The 24087-nt window shown below is 41.2% G+C and overlaps 1 protein-coding gene across 13 annotated transcripts in view; it reads left to right on the top strand.

Moving 5' to 3' along the window:
* Window positions 1–20809, top strand: part of ppp1r9a (protein phosphatase 1, regulatory subunit 9A) — a 63606-nt gene extending 42797 nt beyond the window's left edge. For 2 of the 13 annotated variants that reach the window (XM_077196057.1, XM_077196058.1), the window contains exons 10-21: window positions 1612–1708; window positions 3066–3213; window positions 5704–5747; window positions 6731–6785; window positions 6996–7047; window positions 11637–11696; window positions 13036–13084; window positions 13806–13850; window positions 15186–15305; window positions 16025–16048; window positions 16291–16473; window positions 17547–20809. In XM_077196057.1, the coding sequence (XP_077052172.1) occupies window positions 1612–1708; window positions 3066–3213; window positions 5704–5747; window positions 6731–6785; window positions 6996–7047; window positions 11637–11696; window positions 13036–13084; window positions 13806–13850; window positions 15186–15305; window positions 16025–16048; window positions 16291–16473; window positions 17547–17741 (1072 nt within the window). In that variant the 3' untranslated portion in view covers window positions 17742–20809. Of the gene's footprint in view, window positions 1–1611; window positions 1709–3065; window positions 3214–5703; window positions 5748–6730; window positions 6786–6995; window positions 7048–11636; window positions 11697–13035; window positions 13085–13805; window positions 13851–15185; window positions 15449–16024; window positions 16049–16290; window positions 16474–17546 lie in introns of those variants that run through there. The other 11 variants (XM_077196060.1, XM_077196061.1, XM_077196063.1 and 8 more) reach the window with 9 other exon arrangements.
* Window positions 20810–24087: the final 3278 nt, after the last annotated feature.

Here is a 24087-nt window from a genome sequence, read left to right as displayed (position 1 = left end):
AGCCCCCCTATTGTCTGCTGCCTACATAGGGTACTGCCTTCTTAGGCAGTATGCTGACCGTGGACCCTCATAAGCAACCCAAATTGGAAATACTTAGAATATATACTATCGTTGGGGTCATTTAGATGTTTTTTTAAAAGAAATCTCTAATGCTCACTTATGCTGCATTTATTTGAACAAAAATACAGTAAAAACAGTAATATTGTGAAATATTATTACACTTTAAAATAACGGTTTTCTATTTTAATATATCTTAAATGTACTGTAATGGATTCCTGTGATCAAAGCTGAAAAAAGCACAAGTCTGAATTCAGCATCATTACTCCAGTCGTCAGTGTCACATGATCCTTCAGAAATCATTCTAATATTATGATTTGCTGCTCAAGAAATGTTAAAAATCTTGAAAACAGTTGTGCTCCTTAATATATTTGTGGAAACATTTTATTTTTCAGTATACTTTGACAAATAGAAAGTTCACAAGAACAGCATTCATTTCAAATATAAAACTTTTGTAAAATTATAAATATCTTTTTTACTGTCTCTTTTGATCGATTTAATGCATCCTTGCTGAATAGAAGTGTTATTAGTTTAAAAAATAATCTCACTGATCCAAAAATGGTATTGTATATAAGAAGACTCGATTCACTGTTGACCTTGTGATTAGCATGTTGTTAAGCTAATAGCATTGTACTTTGCTTTAAAAATAAACAGCACGTACAATTATTAGCTAGAATGGTCCATTTTTAATTAGATTGAAGTGTTTTTTCTTAATAATTTATCTAACTTCGCCCACAATCTTGGATGGATTTAGCGTTGTTTGCAGTGCATTATGGGATTGGCTTCTTCACAAATGAAACATGCAGTGTTGTCTGTAAGATTTAAACAAAAGAAGTCTGCATAATTATGCAGCCTCTCTGTCAGGAGTGTGTTTGTGTTGCTGTACATAGGCAACTCACTATGTTTTGGCTCAGACTGAGCCTTGGTGACAAGAAATGGCTTGTAGCCATTTTTATGCAATGTCTGTCTCGACCAGGTTTATGCTGACGTAGCTGATCGAATAGCATGGTCTTTCTGGCGAAACTTGAAGCTAGAAACTTGACCATCATCCACTAGTCTTTTCAAAAGGGCAGATTGTGTGCTTAAATCCTGCTTAGTTTATAAATGAAAAGATTGTACAGTTGTGCACTGTGAGTTTATAATGTCACATAGACAGTTTCATAATGTCTGTGTGGCTGAAAGTTGTGATGTCTACTGAGAAAATCACACAATGCGCATTTCTCAAACCGAACTAATGGAGAGTGTGAGCAGCCGAGTGTGTGAGCTGATCTCTGTGGTCATTTCTATCACAACTCCTCTCCACTGGAGCCTGACTGCCTTTAATTGTGATTTCTCTTCAGGCATTATCACCATAGTTAACTGCAGAGGCGCTGTCTGTCTATGCCGACATGCCTGAGTAAGCAGTCATGAGACGCCGCTGAACGAGAAGTCTTTCGGCTGACAGTAGTTTGATGGATTCGTTGTTTCGTTTTTTGCTTGATAATGAGGCTCTCTGCTCTCGAAGCCCTTCGAAATAGACTAATAGTTCCACATGAACTCTTTGCTTGCTTTCAGAGAGATGGAGTTTGCACAGAGGGAGGATGCGGAGAAGAAGAGGCTTGAGGAGGCGGAAAAGGCTCATTTGGCTGAAATCCAGAGTCTTCAAGTGAGGGTAATTATCTGCACACACACACACACACACACACACACACACACACAGATGTCAGTGCACTTCACTGCATTTCATGGCAACTGTCTCAGACTGTGAAATCATCCAAAGTCCCTTTTCTTTAATCAGATTGTGAGCCCATATGGAAAAGATATATTGCAGTATTTATTGTATTGCTGGAAATTAGTAGGAGCGTAGGAGCAATATGAAAACATTACAAACCTTTATAACAGTTTATCTTATGAATATTAATTAGGCGATGTAAAGCCCAGCAGTCATAAGTGATCTGCTGAAAGTATGGTATATAAACGGCGCTATTTGCATGCACAATTAACTCTTTCCCCGTCATTGATGGAATTTTCCGTCATTTCAGACAACGCTTCCCCGCCATTGACTGAATTCTCCGGCTTTCCAAGTTTTTACTGTTATTCGGTAGGGGACGCTATTACGCTATTATTATATAACTGAATGAGTACTGAATCTCTGGATCAAAACATGAGCAGAAACAAGTGATAAAAGCATTGCGTATGCACGTTGTAATCTTTTAGCAAAAATAAGTTATTTTCTCTGTTTTTTTATGAAACTTACCCACATTCAAGTGTTGATAAAATAAAAATGCATGAAGCTTGAATAAAATGTTTTTTTGTTTGTTTGTTTAAAAGCAGAGGCTCTGTTCTTTCTTTTGATATATTGCATGTTCAGGTCTGGCTGCAGACTTGCACTTGCACTCTCAGACTACATATGTAACATGTACTTTCCATAGCAATAACAGTAAATTATGCATAATTACATGCAACTAACCCTAAACCAAATCCTAATCCTACCCTAACCCTATAGTAAGTGATATCACTTGCAGAGGAAGTGCAGTTGACTGAGAGTGCAAGTCTGAAGCCAGACGCTATTGAAATGTTCTAGGGACCATGAAAATTATCAAAAAAGCTAGTGGTGGCTGGCAGCTTATTTAAAAAAATGCTGGTGGGGAAAGATATAATTTATAGTGATGTCCACTGCCTGACCATATATTTGGACAATAAGTATCAGAAATGTTCAATAAAACTACTTAAAATATCACAGTACATACATTAATCATAATTAGATATGATTCATACCTGTATTATCCATCTTAAAATAGTTTTTTTTTCATATGGGGGTATTATATACTTCTGTTTAAAAGATTTTTTTGCCTGTTTTTTTAAAGAAATGTATAAATTTATTTAGGAAGGATGCATTAAATGGATCAAAAATGACAGTAAAATAGTATAATGCTATGAAAATTTTAATCAAATAAATGCAGCCTTGGTTACCAAAAGAGTCTTCTATTTATTCCATATCTATCTAAAACATGTGTGCCTTTGTATAGATTGTTACCCTGGAGTCAGAGCTGATGCAGCTGATGAAACAAAATGGCATCCAGGTAAACAACAACAACAACAGCGCTGAGAGCCGAGCCCAGCTGACTGAGAGACTGACAGCCTTACAGTGTCCAACGGCAAGTGTCACGGGAGCGGGTGAGTCACAGACACACACACACACATTAATTACCTAAATTAAGTTTGACAAGTGTCCTCAAACCAGACCTCATTTAAACACACACGCATAGCAGGACACACATTAGCAGGTCATTTATTTGAACTAAGACTATTAATAGCCTATATAATGTGTAGGTGAAGCACCATGAAGGTAACAGATGGGCCTCATCATAATGTAAGAGGAAATAATTAATACACAGGACAGATTTCCTTATTAGTCTCAATTAAAGCTGTGCTTATCAGAAAGATGGGAGGAAATAAGAAGGGGGTCAGCTACTACAGAGTGGAAATATGTCATTGTATGAAATTCACAGAGTAGCCTAGTTTCCATGGCTTTTAGTTAAAACCACTGTGTTAATGATGATATGATATAGTAAATCTTGCTTTGATTTTGGTTATTATTTTCCCTCAAATAAAAAGAACGACCTGTTAACAAAAAACAAAACAAAAAAAGGAATACTTGACATACTTGACATAAAATAAATATTTTTTGGAAGTTGACATGTCCGCTGTTGTAACATAAACTCCATCTAAAATCATCATTGTGCTAATTCTTTATAATTATTATCTAATATTTTTTCAATTTATATTTCATATATTTATATTGATTTTTTTTCATTCCAATATTTATCATTATCCATGATGATGATGATGATGATGATAGTTATTATTATTATTTTTATTTTATTTTAGTATTGTACATTCTTAAAAATTAAAGGTTCTAAAAAGGGGGTTTTGCAGTGATCCCATACAGAAGAACCATTTTTGGTACCCCAAAGAACCTTTCAGTGAACAGTTCTAAAAAGAAAAGTAAAATAAATATTTTAATAATCTGAAGAACCAACTATAACAATATATAAACAGGGCAGGAAACAAGGAACAGGTGTGAACAATGAATCACTATGGAAACTAATGAGTGTAACCATTGCGACGGAAACAACAGGCAAACCGCAACTACACACAGGAAGTAAAACACTAGAACAATAGGAACAAGAATACACTTCAAATAAAGAGTCCTTAAAACTCAAAACAGGGCAACATGAAATCGAATTCTTAACGCCATTGAACCATCGATTCCAATAAAGAATCTAATTAAGCATGACAGTAGTAATAATAATCATTACGATAAATATTTGAAGAATCATTCAATAATAATGAATGTAAAAATTTGTTACTGTATTTTTTAATACATTGATAGTTGAACAAACAATATTCATGGACACGTGTCCCTCATAGTCTCATATGTGTCAAATAAACACGGCGACCACTTTCTGCCTGTTATCTAACAGTATCTCACTCTGCTCTGTGGCCCCCGCACTCTCTCACTTTGAACTCTGACCTTGCATCTGCACACAACTGAGATTTGTTAATGAAGTTAAAGCAGCACTGTTCATCTCAGGCGCTTGATGCTTCACACCTCACACACTCCATTGTAATGGGGGCACTGGCCCTTCAAATCTGCCTATTCTGAGTCCACTATGATCACTGGGATAAGAGCGGACAGCGCTGGAAAGCTGATTGAATGCATTGTGACTGAATGGGGCAGATTATGAAGAAGTGCTGCCGCAGGGACGCTTCAGTTTACTAAAAGGCTCTTCTGCAGGAAACGTCTCAGCCCTGTTTCCATTTCATTTCAAATATCCGTTAACAGCATATGGCACTAAAGGACAATCCAACATATAAACAAACTAGCCAGAAGTCTGTTGTAGGATTAAGTGTTTCCATCAGCCAAAATACCTGATATTTGATTGAAGAAGCTTTAAGCAAAAAAGGTTGATTAAACAGTTGCAAGAAAAAGTAATAAAAAAAAATATATATATATATAGATCTTCATATATATATATATATATATATATATATATATATATATATAATCAAATTAAATCTGATTTTCAACAAAATCACAATAGACAAACACAGCCTGCTTGAACAAACAACACACAAATAATGATATGATTTCATGTACACTACCATTTAAAAGTTTAGGGAATTTTTTCCTGTGATGTCAAAACTGAATTTTTTAGCATCATTACTCCAGTCTTCAGTGTCACATGATCCTTCATTCTAATATTCTGATTTGCTGCCCATGTAACATTTCTTCTTAATATTATTATCAATGTTGAAAAAAGTTGTGCTGCTTAATATTTTTAGTAGATTCATTTATTTAATATTGAAATCTTATGTAACATTATAAATGTCTTGATAAATTTAATTAATCTCTGATTAAAAGTATTACTTTTTTTTTTTACAAATATCTTTAAATCTTATTGACCCCAAACTTTTGAACGGTAGTGTACATTCTGTAACCAACTCATGCAAAAGTTCATGTTAAATCCAAGGGTTCACTTACTTTTTCCTGCAACTAGAACAAAGAAAGCCATAATTTCAGAAATGTTCTGTTTTGCTACTTTGTTGCTGTTCTGTGTATTATAGTATTATGTAATTGTATGGATCTGTGTTGTGTGGTAGAACTGGACGAGCTGACAGGAGCCAGTGGAACTCACACTGAGAGGGTGAGACTCACATTCACATACACCAAACATCTCTCATTCAGGCATTTAATGCAGATGCACTGATAAAGAGTAGAAGTAAATTCTAAGCTCATATTTAACAATTCATGAGTATGTGTTCTATTTAAACCATTCATGAGTATATGTAGAATGTGGCAGGTTTCTATGGTTAAAGAATACTCCATTAAAGAGGGCCTTGAATTATAAAAGGGGGATGAGGCCTGGTTGAGTTAGTTAGTAGTATGTTAAAACTCACAGTTATGTGAGGGGCGTGGCATTTCTGAAATGCGCTCAAAGCGGTTGACCAATGACAACACACTGGTCCAGCTGACCAATCAGAGCACACTCTGCTTTTCAGAAGGAGGGGCTTCATAGAGACAGGAAATAAAATAAAAAAGTTACTGGCAGACTGGGAAGAGAGGATCTGCAACAATGTCAAATATGTGAAAAACAATGTGTTTTTGAACATTCAAGCATGAAAACCTATTCTAGTAGACCCCACAATAAAAAATAAAGCCTTTGTAAAAGGGCATAATAGGTCCTCTTTATCATTGAATGCATTGCTGTTGGATGGTTGGCCACAGTTTCTATTTTCTCTATTTATGGTCAAAAGTGATTGATAGGTTCTCCTTTGCGACAGTAGTACTTATGTGTCATATGATCACAAAATAGGGGGAAAGCTAAAGCGTGTTATTTGTACACAGTGTCATTCTTGTATGGGGAAATCAAATTACAAATTATTATTACTGAAGTGTTTTTCAGGTAACCTGGGAAAACATTGGTTACGTGGTATTCTCTCCCGGATTCAAAAGTCACACTGTGTCTAGCTGTTGTAGGTGTCTGTAATAATAACCATGAAACGCCTCTGCAGAGAAACAGAAGGAAGTGCTGTTGGGTCAGAAAAACCGTCAGGAAACAGCTCATTGTTGCAAAGAGCTTTCTTTCTTGTATGTTAACCCCCCTCTCTCTCTGGTTTCTGTCTGCAGGGCTCTGGGTCTCAATCCTCCAGAGTGTACGGTGCCACAGAGGCTGATAATGAGGGTAAACGCACCAAACCATTAATACCTGATTATAGGGCTCAATTACAGGCCTAATGAATTATGCTTAGGGCCTGAGAGACACAATAAAGAAAGAAGTCCCAAATGGTAATATAACAAGAGGAACAGCTGAAGTAATGAATATTGCATCTGTACAGTAAATGTTGTATCTTGTTGAATGCTGATTTTCTCTCAATGCATGATTTTTCCACAGGCTCTTCGACCAGTCAAGATGAGAAACCTGGCAAAAAAATACTGGACTTGGGGTACGTTGGTGCTAATTGTTCATTTGTAAATGTGAATAAATATACAGTATAGCTTTATGTAATTACCAGAATGAATGTGTGACGATGTTCGGCTGGATTGCCCTCGAGTGTCACTAGAGGGTGCTCCACCCCTGCACTGCCTTCCCTGGGACTGATCATGCACACACCCTGAACTGATTTCACACACACCTGTTTCCACTGATCACTCTCACATCTGCATCGAGTTCCTCACGCAGCTCCACACTCATTTATACTCCACTCTAACTATCACTCATGGCTAAGTCTTGTTTTACTGTTCTGGACATCACCAAGCTTTTCCTAGTCTAGTCCTGTCTGTGTATCTGACCCATCGTCTGTTTTCTGGATTCCGTCTTGTCTGCCGCCTGCCTCTGTCTTCCCGCCTGGTTATCGGACTCTGAGTATTGCCTTGTCTCCTATGCTGTGTTTGCTGTCTGTGACCCTTGCCTGTCTGACTACCTTCTAATAAACTCACGCTGCGTTTGGATCTACCTGTGTCTGGTTGTATCATGACAGAAGACTTAGCCATAAACAGATCCAGCAACATGTCAGCCTTGTATGCCTCCCAGTCAGCCAATGCAGATCTGATCGCTGTACACCGGGATCAGCTGGATCAACTCACCTCGTCATTGGAGAGGTTGGCCAAGATGGTTCGCGGTCTTCAGGTTTCCACAACGGGACCATCGCAGACTCAACCTGTCTCCAAAGTTGTCAGCCCTGAGCCAATCCCAGTTCCACGCCAAGCTCTCCCGATAAAATTCGACAGCAAGGTTCCACGTCGAGCTTTCGCAGCAATACCGAACACGGATACGGGAGCTGAGATTATGCGACTTCGTCAAGAGGATCGATCGATTGAGTGGTATGTCAAAGAGTTTGTTGAACTGGCACGTTTCACGATAATGAGTACCGAATGTTTAATGGTCTTTTTCCGCGGAGGGTTATCTGAACCGCTCCGGTCACTGATGCCCATTCATGATCCCCACGGTACTTTAATGCAGTATATTGACATGGCCCTTTTACTGAGTGGTTCTGCTCTCGCTGTGAGTAAGATGGAGAAGGAGCTCCAAGACGCCACGGCATTCACCGAACCAGGGTATAGTCATGTCACGCTGGACGAGCTGGACGAGCCTCCTCACGTCACACCTACCATCAAAGCTGCCATCGGATCGGTCTATTGCTACCCAGGACTGGTTTTCAGCATGGCTGATCCTCCACTGATCTCAACGTGGAAGTCCATAAAGGTCGCCGTTCCAGGGTTCCTTTCTGCCGAGCCAGAGCTTCGCGTCAGCCCCGACGAGCCAGAGCTTCGCGTCAGCCCCGACGAGCCAGAGCTTCGCGTCAGCCTCGACGAACCTGAGCTTAGCGTCAGCCTCGACGAACCTGAGCTTTGCGTCAGCCTCGACGAACCTGAGCTTCGCGTCAGCCTCGACGAACCTGAGCTTCGCGTCAGCCTCGACGAACCTGAGCTTCGCGTCAGCCTCGACGAACCTGAGCTTCGCGTCAGCCTCGACGAACCTGAGCTTCGCGTCAGCCTCGACGAACCTGAGCTTCGCGTCAGCCTCGACGAACCTGAGCTTCGCGTCAGCCTCGACGAACCTGAGCTTCGCGTCAGCCTCGACGAACCTGAGCTTCGCGTCAGCCTCGACGAACCTGAGTTTAACGTCTGCCCCGACGAACCAGAGCTTCGCGTCAGCCCCGACGAACCTGAGCTTCGCGTCAGCCTCGACGAACCTGAGCTTCGCGTCAGCCTCGACGAACCTGAGCTTCGCGTCAGCCTCGACGAACTTGCCCTTCGCGTCTGCCTCGACGAACTTGCCCTTCGCGTCAGCCCCGACGAACCTGCGCTTCGCGTCAGCCCCGACGAACCTGAGCTTCGCGTCAGCCTCGACGAACATGAGCTTCGCGTCAGCCTCGACGAACCTGAGCTTCGCGTCAGCCTCGACGAACCTGAGCTTCGCGTCAGCCTAGACGAACCTGAGTTTAACGTCTGCCTTGACGAACTTGCCCTTCACGTCAGCCTCGACGAGCCAGAGCTTCACGTCAGCCTCGACGAGCCAGAGCTTCACGTCAGCCTCGACGACCCAGAGCTTCACGTCAGCCTCGACGACCCAGAGCTTCACGTCAGCCATGACAAGCTTGAGTTTCGCGTCAGCCCCGACGAGCCTGAGCTTCGCGTCAGCCTCGACGAACCTGAGCTTAGCGTCAGCCTCGACGAACCTGAGTTTAACGTCTGCCCCGACGAACCAGAGCTTCGCGTCAGCCCCGACGAACCTGAGCTTCGCGTCAGCCTCGACGAACCTGAGCTTCGCGTCAGCCTCGACGAACCTGAGCTTCGCGTCAGCCTCGACGAACCTGAGCTTCGCGTCAGCCTCGACGAACCTGAGCTTCGCGTCAGCCTCGACGAACCTGAGCTTCGCGTCAGCCTCGACGAACCTGAGCTTCGCGTCAGCCTCGACGAACTTGCCCTTCGCGTCTGCCTCGACGAACTTGCCCTTCGCGTCAGCCCCGACGAACCTGCGCTTCGCGTCAGCCCCGACGAACCTGAGCTTCGCGTCAGCCTCGACGAACATGAGCTTCGCGTCAGCCTCGACGAACCTGAGCTTCGCGTCAGCCTCGACGAACCTGAGCTTCGCGTCAGCCTCGACGAACCTGAGCTTCGCGTCAGCCTCGACGAACCTGAGCTTCGCGTCAGCCTAGACGAACCTGAGTTTAACGTCTGCCTTGACGAACTTGCCCTTCACGTCAGCCTCGACGAGCCAGAGCTTCACGTCAGCCTCGACGAGCCAGAGCTTCACGTCAGCCTCGACGAGCCAGAGCTTCACGTCAGCCTCGACGACCCAGAGCTTCACGTCAGCCTCGACGACCCAGAGCTTCACGTCAGCCATGACAAGCTTGAGTTTCACGTCTGCCTAGCTGAACCAGTGCCTGCTACCGAACTGCCAGAGCCGCCTGCAGCCGAACCTCCGAAACCTTTAGTGAAGCCTGCAGCCGAACCCCCGAAGCCTCCAGTTCCAGTCTATGTCCCCGTAGGTTCCCCCAAGTATTTTTTGGAGGGGGGCAGTAGAGGCCACAAAGGGACAATGAGAGGCGTGCCACCGTGGTCTCCTGAGGGGTCGTCTCTGCCGTGGCTGCCCGTGAGGTCTTCACACCCAGGGAGGCCTGAGGGGGCTGGACATTGGTCCATCCTGTTCCACCCTGGCCTTTGGCTCATCCTGCTCCGCCCTGGCCGCCATCACGTCCTGCTCAGCCCTGGCCGCCATCACGTCCTGCTCCGCCCTGGCCGCCATCACGTCCTGCTCCGCCCTGGCCGCCATCACGTCCTGCTCCGCCCTGGCCGCCATCACGTCCTGCTCCGCCCTGGCCGCCATCACGTCCTGCTCCGCCCTGGCCGCCATCACGTCCTGCTCCGCCCTGGCCGCCATCACGTCCTGCTCCTCCCTGGCCGCCATCACGTCCTGCTCCTCCCTGGCCGCCATCACGTCCTGCTCCGCCCTGGCCTCCATCACGTCCTGCTCCGCCCTGGTCGCCCACGCTCTGCGGCCCAGGCCCGCCTTGGCTACCTCCTTGTCCCGTTCCCCTGCACGGGCCTGGCCCTCCGTCCCTCCCCCAGGATCGTCTTCACTCTACCCCCCACCTGGATATTCTTTGGAGCGTCTGGAAGCCGCTCCTTAAAGGGGGGGTTATGTGACGATGTTCGGCTGGATTGCCCTCGAGTGTCACTAGACCTTACTATACACCACTGCCTTCCCTGGGACTGATCATGCACACACCCTGAACTGATTTCACACACACCTGTTTCCACTGATCACTCTCACACCTGCATCGAGTTCCTCACGCAGCTCCACACTCATTTATACTCCACTCTAACTATCACTCATGGCTAAGTCTTGTTTTACTGTTGTGGACCTCACCAAGCTTTTCCTAGTCTAGTCCTGTCTGTGTATCTGACCCATCGCCTGTTTTCTGGATTCCGTCTTGTCTGCCGCTTGCCTCTGTCTTCCCGCCTGGTTATCGGACTCTGAGTATTGCCTTGTCTCCTATGCTGTGTTTGCTGTCTGTGACCCTTGCCTGTCTGACTACCCTCTAATAAACTCACGCTGCGTTTGGATCTACCTGTGTCTGGTTGTATCATGACCGAATGCAAGGCTGTTTTTATTTTGTCTAAAATTCAGTAAAACAGTAATGCTATGAAATATTATTACTGTTATAATAAATATTATTCCTGTCAATGAAACCGTTTTCTGTTTTAATATATTTTAAATGTAATTTATTCCTGTGATGCAAAGCTGAATTTACATCGTCAGTGTCACATGATCCCTCAGAAATAATTTGAATATTCTGATTTGCTGCTCAAGAAACATTTATTATTATTATCATCAATGCTGTGCTGTAAAAGTTCAATAAAAATTGATAAACAAAAATAAAAAATTATACTGTACTGTCACTTTTGATCAATTAAATGCATCCTTGCTGAAAAAAGTATTAATTTCTTTAAAATATATAAATTTATATATTTATATTTGTAATCTCTCTTGTTGGAAAATGTAACAAGCTTCTGGTAATATTTTCAGATCTTCTCTGAGGAAACGCAACGGGAAAGAGCAGAATCTAAAAGGATCTCCTGGTAAAAGGTAAATAGAGCCTCACATACCTAATATAAGTGACAACATGCAGCCTACCTGATTATGAAAGCATATCAGAGATGTTTTTCATAGCAGTGTCAGAATAAATGCATTGTAGTCTAAGTCTAATGATTGTGAATTACGTTCCCAGGTGTGCCTTAAAGGTGTATTGTGTAATATTTCTGTGGATCTATTGACAGAAATGCAATATAAGATCCATAACTATGTTTTCAGTGGTGTATAAAGACCTTGCATAATGAACCGTAATGTTTTTATTACCTTAGAATGAGGCATTTATATCCCCATAACCGAGGGCACCCCCTTCTATGGAGGTCGACATATTGTGTCGTCATGTTTCTACCGTAGCCGACAGCGAACACACGGAGCTAGAGCACGTTTCATCACTACCTTGAAAAATACGTTTTCAGTGGTGTATAAATACCTTACTTAATGAACGTTATATTTGTATTACCTTAGAATGAGCAGTTTCTTCATCTACATACACCACGGATCCCCTTACATTGAAATGTGCCGACATGTTTCTACAGTGGCCCTAAATGGACAAACGCGTTTCGTTACTATGTTGCTCTTCGTGCAAGGAAGCAAACTTAGTTCAGCGAATAAAACACTGACACAATGATGAACAAGTAACAATAATATTTGCAATTACATTTTTACTGAATAATTAAGTAAACATAATTTCATAATTTATCCTTGTAAAGAAACCTCATTGCTGAACTGCTACTCTCTGCTGTCTCAGACGATGACATGTTTTCCTGTCGGCCACCGTAACTTTTGTTGGTTGCAATTCGTAACCTCACCACTAGATGCCGCTAAAAATCACACACTGCACCTTTAAAACTGAGGTCTTCTGGACTGCAAAATAAAAAAGGAAAAAGAGCTTCCACACTCCATCCAAGGGGATTTTTTTTTTTTTTTTTACAAAATCTATATTAAGAGTTCAAAATGTGCCCAAGTGTGACTGATGAAAAAGGAACTGAAAAACTTTGTCACCTCTTCCACTGAGCAGTTTTCATGCACCTTTTGGCTTTTCCGCTTGGATTTAATGTGCAAGCTATTTTTTTCTCTTTTTTAAATTTTTCCTGAGCATACATGCCTAATTCATATGAACTGGGTTGGACATCTCAGCTGTGCCAGACTGCAGAACGTACACACACATTTCGCATTTGAATGAATCTTCACTGATTCAAAGAAATGCTTAATCAGTGATTAAGAATTGCTCAGCAGAAGCACGGCTAAATGAAGGTTTTTATTTCCTATGAGAATATATGCAGAAGGGTCGAATCCCACAGTGTTACAGCTTCAATAACCAGTAACTCATCTTTAGCTCCACAGGGCCTTCAGCAGAGAACAGTCCTGAAAGATGCAAGAGCAAGGTGAGAGAAAAGTCACACAGACACTCACACACACGCACATATACTGTATATATATATATGTATATTTGTGTATATATATACACACATTTAAAATTGACGGGTCATCAAATAGGTATTAAATTCTTAAAAGTGGTTAATGTGACTGTACAGACATTTATAATATTACAAAAGATTTCCATTTTAAATAAATGCTGTTCTTTTTAATTTTCTAATCATCAAAAAATCCTGAAAAACACTTACACACCTCATAAAGCAACACAACCTCTTTCAGGTAATAATAATAATAAGAAGAAAAGAAAATCAGCAGCATATCAGAACAATTTCTGAAGGATCATGTGACACTGTAGACTGGAGAGATGAGGATCACAGGAATAAATTACATTTTATAATATAGTAATATAAAAAACAGTTATTCGAAATTGTATTTCTCAACATTACCGTTTTTACTGTATTTTTGATCAAAGAGCCTCAGTGAGCAGAAGTTCCACAGTTTCAAAAATATTAACAAATCTGATCAACCCCAAACTTTTGAGCGGTAGGGTGTGTGTATATATATATATATATATATATATATATATATATATATATATATATTGTGTGTATTTGTTTTTATTGATAGCTGGTTTTCAAAGAAACTGCAATCCGTTGTTTTAAATATGAATGATTACTGCTTGTTTAGTGACATAATCTCCCTCTGGTTTGTTACATTTCCATTGAACAGAAATCTCTTTCCTGGCCACGCTTCTTCTCCTATTCATATTACGTGGTACTGTATCACGTCTTGTTTGTTCAGATCCAAGTTTAATCAGATAAAAAAAAGTTTTTTTTGCTTTTAGCTGTAGACATAGTTGCACATTACTGTTTTATTTGCTTAATTATTGTAGAGATTCACACATTTGAAATGGACTGTTTTGGACCTGAAATTGGGGAATTTAATTCAGCTGCATGCATTCTGACTTTAAAATCATGTTTTTCTTTTAATGTTTTCTTCTTCTAATACTGTACATGAATCTCACAAAAAGGGACCTTGCTCTGGTTGTGCTCTTGGGATAAATGAAATCTTGCATTGATGCTTTGTGCAAATGTCTGAAGAAAAAACTATGGCCAGCTACCAATGCTGAGTCTAGGCGTTAAATTAGCTTTGAATGAATCACCTCTGTGCCGAATAGTGGAAAAATATTTGTGCCAAAATATTCAGAGTATTTTCATAATCAGGCTTTGAGATGTTAGAGACTACATCTTGTTATAGACGTTCATTTAAAGAATGCATTCAATGCCCTTTTTCAAAGTCTGGATTAGGAATAGAATAGGTTTTCACGCTTGAATGTTCAAAAATACATTATTTTTACATTGTTGCAGCTCCTCTCTTCCCAGTCTGTCAGTAACGCTCTGTTTAGTTCCTGTCTCTATGAAGCCCCTCCTTCTGAAAAGCGCAATGTGCTCTGATTGGTCGGCTGGATCAGTGTGTTGTGATTGGTCATCCGCTCAGAATGTTTTTTGGAAATGTCACACCATAACCGCAAGTCAAGCAGGCCCGTCTCTTTATTCTGCGTATGCCTTGTGCGGGAATTATTTAAATGAGGAATATTGTGACGTGTTCGTTCCCAGAAGAAAACTCAAGACTACAATGGAGTTCAGGGAGTTCAGAAACAGTGACACTGATATAGAGAATAACTCTCTTTGGAGTTACTTTGTGTTTTGTAACTTTGTAGACCTTTTTCATGCTCAAACAGCAACATTATACAACAAAGAAAGTTGCAAATGTAAAAAAAAAGCATAATAGGACTCTTTTAAAAAATGCAAATCAATTACTCAGTAACAAATTATCACGATCATCATTTAAGTGACTGTTTCAATGTACTCAAAGCATTTTGTTGGGTTGTTACAATAATTTTAAGAGACTTAATGGGTTTAACTGTCAATCAACATTAATTACACCGATGATCCTTTGTCACAATCAATAAAACAATCAGAACGAAGGCAAAATAATTGCATAATTGCCTCTCAAGTAATTGAGAAACAATTCATACCAATCAACATGGTAAAAGGGTAAATGTGTCAATCAGATAACAGGTGTATCTCTGTGTATGTCTCTCTTCAGGGTCCTGGTGTCTCTGATGACCTCAGCCTCAGCAGCACGAGCTCCACAGAGATCAGCGGTGTCCTGACCGATGTCAAGGTGTCTGGCCGATCGCAAACACTCACGCTCTCCTCAGATGAGGTGATGTTTGTACATTTAACCTGATGTCTCTGTTTAAGGGATACAACAATGAAAAATCTGTCGCTCCAAACCTCTATGACTTTCTTTTATAATTCTCTGACGGAATTATGGTGTGTTCACACTTTTAGTTTGGTTCCCTTGGTTATTTTCGGTCCAAAAATGATGCATTAGTCCTAAAGAAAGAAAAAACAGTTTTTACGACATATTTTGCATCTAAAACAATGCTGAATACGCTCATTGTATGTGCGTACATATCATGTTTTTTTTTTACCAGCTGGGAACTCATGAAGAGCTTATATAATGTGTAAAGGAGTCGAAACAATGGCAGAAATTCCTTATTTACACAAACAAATGAAGATCTGCTGCAGGGAGACACATGTACTGAACTGTAATGTACAGCATCACGACTATCGACTATGACCTTTTTAGTGTGGCATCTTGTGACATCACATCCTGTTTTGGTTCGTTTAGATGTCTTTGGTTCGTGTTGCGTTCATAGTTCGTTTGAAAACATTTTGGGTAGCAGCGTTCACACTTAATCAACTGAATCGCACTAACAGAGCAATCGCACCAGTTTGTTTTATTCAACCAAACCTGCCAAGTGTGAACACACCCTAAAGAATCACTTGCATGCTAAAATGTTCTGCCTGCAATGTGTATACTATATATGATCAGCAAAGGCTGAGTGTTTCTCTTGTTATTTATGCTGCGTTTATTAGAGTGTGGATATGATTGAAGATGAGGTGAGTTTGAGTCCCAGCATGGCTCTTCTTCCCACTGAAAACACTCATATTTAGTCTAGTTGTGGCATTCATTGTGACCCAAACAATAATTTTCTTTATTAATGATTTTTTCTTGGATTCCATTTGTTTCCTCAAAGTATATTAACTGTGCTTTCTTGAAAAGTATGTAAAATTCATGGAAGCCAACTCACATAAATGACTTTGTCCAGCCAGTGCCATAAGTTACTGTGTGTGTGTGTCAGATTTTAGATGACGGTCCGCCTCCGAAGCCGTATCAGTGGCAGAACCGTAGTGTGACTGAATGGACATGTCAACAGGTGTCATGTTGGCTCATGGGTCTGAACCTGGAACAATATGTCTCTCTTTTTACTGCCAAGAATGTGGATGGAGAGCAGTTACTGAAGCTGGACAGCACAGCACTCAAGGTGAGGAATGAATTTGTTGGGATAATTTAGTCTCTATTCATAGTTTTCAGCCACGTGAACTGGAGGGCAAAACACCCACAGAAGTGCAGCACGGGTCTGTCAATTATCAAGCCACGAATATTTAGATCACTTCTCAAAAATATGTTAACAAAATGTTTTAGATCCATATACAGCACCTGCTGTAGTATTTAAATCACTAACACAACTCTTAAAGTGCCTTAATGTACTAAAACAGTGATGTTAAAAGATCACATTCAGCATACACCTTATTGATGCTGCATACTATACACCGGTGAGCATATGAGCCAGAATATGAACACAATGCGCTATATGGTTAAGCGTTACGTGGCAAGAGATGCATTTATAATGCTTTATACGAGAAACAGCGCTTTGCATTTATATTCTGGGTTCATCTGCTTGCCTGAAGAATATAATATGCATCATCTATATGGTGTACATTGAAATTGGACTTTTAAGATCGCTGTCTTACTACATTAATACTTTGTACAAACCTGGTAAAAATGACTGGCGGGCAGTGGAGGAAAGCCTTGTTTTGCTCTCCAGGTGGGCGTTCCTATAAGGGTGTGATGTCATGTGAAAACTGATGAATATAAAATGCCAAATATAGATAATCCTGATCACACTACATGCTGATGGTAAATTTAAAACTTATTCTGGCATGATATTTTCCCCTACGATTTAACAGCATTTTATTTATTTATGCACATTTATAGTTATATAAAATGTTTGTATATTGAACAAATGTTTTATATTATGCATTGCATCATTATCTACCCATTTAATTATATCTACTTTTTTAAGATTATCTACAACAATAAACTTTGATTCATTTTGTTAATTTTATTTTTATATTTTTTCGTTAATTATTTTACATAATGAAGTCCATTAAATGTGTGCAATAGATGGTTATGTTTTAGGTAAATCTGCTTCCAGCCATTTGTTAAAATGTCTAGAATAATTTATGTCCCATCTGCTTTCCCAGTGATGAGAAAGTTATCTTAAAAAGACCCATCTGAACATATCGTAAGTGTGTTTGCCTGTGTTTTTGGCAGGCTCTGGGAGTAGAATCCTCTCAGGATCGGGCTCTGATTAAGAAAAAGCTGAAGGATCTGAAGTTGTTGATGGAAAAAGCTCGCAGGAACAGAGAGAAAATGGAGAAACAGCGCAAGAAGGAACTGGAGCAGGTTCAGAAACAAGTCCAGAAAAATAGCAACTCCTCCAGACCAGGAGAGGGCGCTACTGAATGACAGTAATTTTTACTCTAAAAAACCCTCACTACTATCTCACTATTACAAGTACAGATGAGTTCAGCAATTCAAGAGACTCGAAGTTCAGTGCAAAAGGGGGCTTATTGTTATTGAGCTGCCATTGGATGAATTGAAACCAAAATTTCCAGATATGGATTTTATTTTTACTGAACAATATTCAGGTTTTTTTCTTGTTTTAGCAGAATGATCACTGCTTTTTGGTTTCCTGTGTTTTATGTCTGATTAATATCTATTTATTTGCATATGGAGAATATGTATATGTTAACCAGAGCATATCAGCTCATAACTCATCCACGGCAGTTAATAACTCTGCATTACAAGCACCTTTAGACAATGTACATATGTAGAAAACATAAATATGAATATGTCTAACGTGCCATTTTTCTATCAAAACAAGGATAGTTTGTTCAAGGAAATCGGAACGTTTTTAATACGTCAAAGCACAGGTCATAGTGATGGACAGTGTTGCTGTCGAGTGTCTCTTCATCTCAGACTAGAGTTTGAGTGCTGCTCAAAAGAACCACTACAGTCTGACGCTCAACCTTACTGTGATGAGAAGAAAGCCATTCCGGGAAATGGGATATCACGGACCCTCATTGTGGATATTTCACTGTATACTTTGAACCTACTGTTCGGATCTCCTTCAAAGACCTGCCAGTATTCAAGTCGAATACATCTGACGTGTACGTTCTTCTCCGAGCTTGACACCTCAATGATCTTTGGAAGTCACGTGGTGGCAATGCGATATTAAAGCATTTCTCCAAAGATGCGAGACTTGTACTCTAAAAGAAAAAAGCGAGAAAAAGCCCCTCTGCTGCTTCTTTTCCACAGCGACCTGCTTCAGTCCTCTCCATCTCTGTGAGGTAGATTCTCAGTTAGACCCAAGTGCTGCCTTTTGAAGTGCTTTATGATTTGAGGTTACAGTCTGGATCACGATTGTGTGAACGCACGACTATTTTACCGGCATCCAGTAGAGCAGATGACAAATGTGCACTTAAAACAGACCTGTATCTATATACACTACCAGGGCTTGACATTAACCCCCGCCAACCTGCCAAATGCGGGTGTATTTCAGCAGTGGCGTGTAACAGTCACTCCTACTAGCCACATTTTTTATATAAGATATACATTTTTCAATTGTAGTCTTTTAAAAAGGCTTCTGAAATAAACCAAGTGCAATGTATGTTGTCAAAAATATAGATTTTTCGATGCATATATCGATACGGAAATATCTGAAACGCTTCCAGTGCTAATTTCCCGCAGAATAGATACACGAAACAAGCTCTTGGCGAATGTTCACGTAAACACAGTTAGTTATGTTTTAAGTGAAAGTAAACAGTTGAAAGAAAACGCGCGTGTAACAGTATAATGGATTGTGTGTCTGGTCTTAAAGTGACAGCAGCCTAATATTCCTGCTGCCAAATTATGGGATAATATTCAAAATATCTATATGGCCGTTTTTCCCCATGGTATCGATTGTCGAAATTGTGGCCAGTGAAAATGCTGAGTGGATAGTAACTTTGGAAAACCACTAGCCACAGTGGATGGTGAGCAAAACAGTTAATGTCAAGCCCTGTACACTACCATTCAAAAGTTTAGGGTTAAAAAATGTATTTTTGCAATACTTGCAAGGATGCATTAAATTGACCAAAAGTGTCAGTAAAGACATTTATACTGTTTTAAACATTGATCATAATAATAAGTGTTTCAGCATATTAGAAGGATCATGTGACACTGAAGACTGGAGTAATAATGCTGAAAATTCAGCTTTGATCACAGGAATAAACTTTTGAACGGTCGTGCATGTTATTTGATCAGTATAGACTTTATTCAGTTTGATCCCATTGTTTTTAATTATCAGTATTTGTCACACTCACAAAGAGAGCACCGTGACGTGATAAATAAGTATTTTATAATGTAATTTACTGCATAGAGTAACCAACATAGCCTCTATCAATTTATCCTGGGTTGTATTTTAAAATTTATGCAACACATTTCCCTTATGTATCCATTGCAAGTATACAAAACACAGTAGCCTACAGACGTCGCTTTTGCATTTTAGATTCAGCTTTGACGAGTCGTACAGTATTAAACCCGCGTTCCTTTCACTGCCCAGTTTTATCTGTGCATATCACATAAAACATGCTGTTCTCCCATCTGTGATAATGATGATGATGATGTTCATGTTTACATTTGAATTACTGGTTATTTCCATAGCAACACGAAGGCAGCTTCAGTGGTACTTGAGCACTGTACAGAGAACATTAGGCGGTGCCTGATGACCCTGTGGATTTATTATAAGCACTCAAATGGGACTCCATGTAAGATTATATTCATTGTTACTTACTGAATTATTTATCTCTAATAATTTGAAGTCTGTCATAGTCTATTTATTTTTGTTCCCAATCAAAGAAATGTTTCTAAATCAGTTCACGGTCTTTATTTATGAAGCAAAAAACTGTTTTACATTGTAATCAAAAAGTCAGAGAATTAGTTTCTTCATTAACTCACAATGCTCTTGTGAAAATATCTTTGTATGCTCGTCTTAACATTGTGAAATCCTTTCTAACTGGAAAATAACCTGCTGTAGATCCACATCTAACCTGCCTATCCATTTACGATATACTGACTTTTGTATGTGAAAGTTAAAGCAATAGCTTTTTTAAACTTCCATGAGGAGACCGAAGACCGGGTCTGTCTGGTTTGAATATGTCTGTGTGCAAGGATAATCATGTACTGATTTGAGGACAGAAATGTGGTTCTCTTTCGTGGGTTATTTTTTTGTTTCCACCATAAAGCAGATACAGTCAGGGCTGCACGCAACGCCTGAGAAAAGCGTTAACCTGTGTATTTTCTTTTGTCATACCCGCATGATGGACCCTAATGTGCCATAGCCTACCCATTCTTTCCAAAATACTCAATTTTATCTTATTTTTGTTCATGAAAAATTAAAAGCCTTGTGAAAGTTTGTCATGTTGGATTGTAAATACACTTCAAATGACACAATTGGTCAGAGAACTACAATGAAAGATCATTCTAAAGTTTCACGAGTTGTTCATGTTGTTCATGTGTAAGAAGTTTGATTCGGGTGTGGATGTTTTGGACATTACAAAATTACATTTTGGCAAATTGGTTCTGAACTTGTATGAGAAATAAGATCATTCCGAACGTGTCTCAAAGTTGTTCATGTGCAAGCAGTTCGTGGATTCAAATGTGTTGAGTTGTTAAATTATTATACATGTGATTTGTATGACCTCAAATTAATCTATCAATTTGAGATTATCTAATTTTTGTGTTAGCTTTGAGGTCATCTATAAGATTGTATACTGCTAAAAGAATTTTTGTAAGATTTTGTCTTCCAGGAAAACAACAAACAAAAAATATTGATGACTCATCATGCACTACACAGACTTTTGTCTAATCAGATGCCCTCTAGAATAAGAATGCTCCGCCCCTAATACCGCCTGCAACCAATTAGCAAGCTGCTTTTTAAAAGGATATTTCCTGCCCCAAATGTCCTATTTTAATATGAAAACACTTAACACAGAAAAGGCCTCGTTACAAAAACCTTGAAAAATTCTAATGTATTGATTTAGTACTTAAGAAACTGTTATTGTTGGCAGATCTGAAAATGGTTGCTGCTTAATGACTTGTGTAAACAATACTGAACATCTTATGTCAGCTTTATGGTGTTTATTTTCATAAATGCAACGACTATAATTCACTTATTTCATCTATCCAATAGTTATCTCATAATAGTTTTGTCACATTCACCGCCTTCTTCGTCTGTGTCTTCACTACACTTCCCAGAATCCCCTGTCATTATCACCTGCACCTGCGCCTCATAACCCTCATCATCATCATCAGTGTCACCTGTTGTCCTTGTCATTATCTGTGTATTTAAGTTCCCCTCTCACTCCTTTTCATTGCTGGTTATTGTTTGTGCACTAGCACACTGTTATGTTTATCTGGAAATTTACTTATTGGAATAAATCCTTGTTATTTTGTATCTGCTCGTACCGTCATCTTCATTCATCCACCATCGGACATTACAGAATAACCAGCCAAAAAGATATGGAGGAACGCATCTGGTTCATCAACTTGGCTCAGGAGAACCACGATGTCCTGGAGTTCTCCAGAAAGTTTTTTCATCTCGCCCTCAGCAGTTCCCTGGAGGATGAAACCCTCGGCACCCTGTTCCGGATCGGGATCACATTCCTTCGTCCCCTCGACCTCCCAGACACCAGCGGATTATCTTGGAGAGAGACTGGGTTCCGGTGTCTGGAGAGTGTTGCGTCCCGGTCCGGAACACCACCGTCTCCAGCCATCTTCGCCACGCCATCCATAGCCCAGTCACCAGATCAGTCTATGGAAGTCCAGGGTTGATGTCCAGCGTGGCCGATCCCCCACTGATGTCAGTGCTTGTCACCGCTGGTCCCGTCCAGCACAGAGCCTTCACCGCTGGTCCCGTCCAGCACAGAGCCTTCACCGCTGGTCCCGTCCAGCACAGAGCCTTCACCGCTGGTCCCGTCCAGCACAGAGCTTCCTTCGCCGCTGGTTCCATTCAGCTCAGAGCTCTCTTCGCCGCTGGTCCTGCCCAGCCCTGACATGCCTCCGCCACTGGATTTCTCCTACCCGGAGCATAAGCCCGTTAACCTCCCCAAGAAAATTTTTTGGAGGGGGGGGGTTTGGGCAATAAATCCACTCCGCCGTGGCCACCCGAAGGGTCCTCACCCGCCACGGCCACCCGAGGGGTCCTCACCCGCCACGGCCACCCGAGGGGTCCTCACCCGCCACGGCCACCCGAGGGGTCCTCACCCGCCACGGCCACCCGAGGGGTCCTCACCCGCCACGGCCACCCGAGGGGTCCTCACCCGGCACGGCCGCCTTCTCGTCCTGCTCCGCCCTGGCCGCCTGCACGTCCTGCTCCGCCCTGGCCGCCTGCACGTCCTGCTCCGCCCTGGCCGCCTGCACGTCCTGCTCCGCCCTGGCCGCCTGCACGTCCTGCTCCGCCCTGGCCGCCTGCACGTCCTGCTCCGCCCTGGCCGCCTGTACCATCCTGGAGTCCTTCCAGCTGCACCTGGTCCGCCTTCCCGTCACGGACTCCAGGATGCCCACCACCCCTCCCGTGTTCTGTCTTGTACGGCGCGGGTCGCGCCTAGCGGGAGGGGGGAGTTATGTCACATTCACCGCCTTCTTCGTCTGTGTCTTCACTACACTTCCCAGAATCCCCTGTCATCATCACCTGTACCTGCGCCTTGTAAGCCTGTTTATTGGTCCAATGAGGGTTTCCAATAATACAGGTGAAGGTCTCTGCGTGTGACTGTCTTTTCTCGTGGCAAAGTATTTTTGGTTAAATGCAATACATTTTCTCATATGTATTTACCCGTTACTTCATCTGACTCCATAAATGAAAGGTTTTAATAATATCTGTGCCTCACTAAAAGTGAGCGAATGTTTGACTATTCCGTTTAACTCTTCAATGAAAACAATGTCAGAGTCAGTTAAAATAATCAAATGTAACAATTTATTATGTCAGGTAAATGTATCATGCCAATTTCATAATCAATTCAAAGATAATCGATACAAAACATCAAATGCTCTGGAATAGAGAGAAGATGCAAACCCGACTTTAAGAAATACATGAGGCTGAGAGGTCTTCCTCTCAGCCTCACGGACCGATCTGAAGTACAGAAAAGGCCCGAGCTCTCGCTGCGTTTCATTATATACCCAGACCTCATTTCAGATCTAAACATCATTCACAGTGGAAATTTACCTGCTAGTAACCATTTGCTAACAGTGAGACATTTGCATTCAGAGGTAGTACCTCTGGGTGTAGGGAGACCCTTTGTCTAGAGGCCAACACCTCCTTGTGTGCTAGTTATCCATAAAATCTCAAAAACCTTATTACCCTTTGTTTTACTTATTTGGAAATAGGACATTTGTACCAGTCGCACTGTGACATTTTAAATAATACTAAACATGAAAATACTCTGTGATAATCATTCACATTAAAACTAAATTTTCTTGGGTGCATTCAGGTGGGGGTGAGGGGAGATGTAGATGAAGTTGGTTCGGAGGTGAGACTTTCGTCTCAATGGTGCATGAAGGCCAGTTCAAATGGTAATCTCCAGAGAGGTCCTTTTGTCCTCTCAGTGTCTGGTCACCCCCGAAACAGACTGTCTGGAATTTCCTAATTTATCAATTCTTACAGCCTCATCACCCTCATCATCATCATAACCTTCACCTGTTGTCCTTGTCATTATCTGTGTATTTAAGTTCCCCTCTCACTCCTTTTCATTGTTGGTTATTGTTTGTGCACTAG

The sequence above is a fragment of the Siphateles boraxobius genome, unplaced genomic scaffold, assembly GCF_051911475.1.
Source record: "Siphateles boraxobius isolate OS27281-9 unplaced genomic scaffold, OSU_SipBor_1 35, whole genome shotgun sequence".
In the NCBI taxonomy this organism is placed as follows: domain Eukaryota; kingdom Metazoa; phylum Chordata; class Actinopteri; order Cypriniformes; family Leuciscidae; genus Siphateles; species Siphateles boraxobius.
Note: the sequence above shows the minus strand (reverse complement) of the source record. Positions and strands in the feature narration are given on the sequence as shown.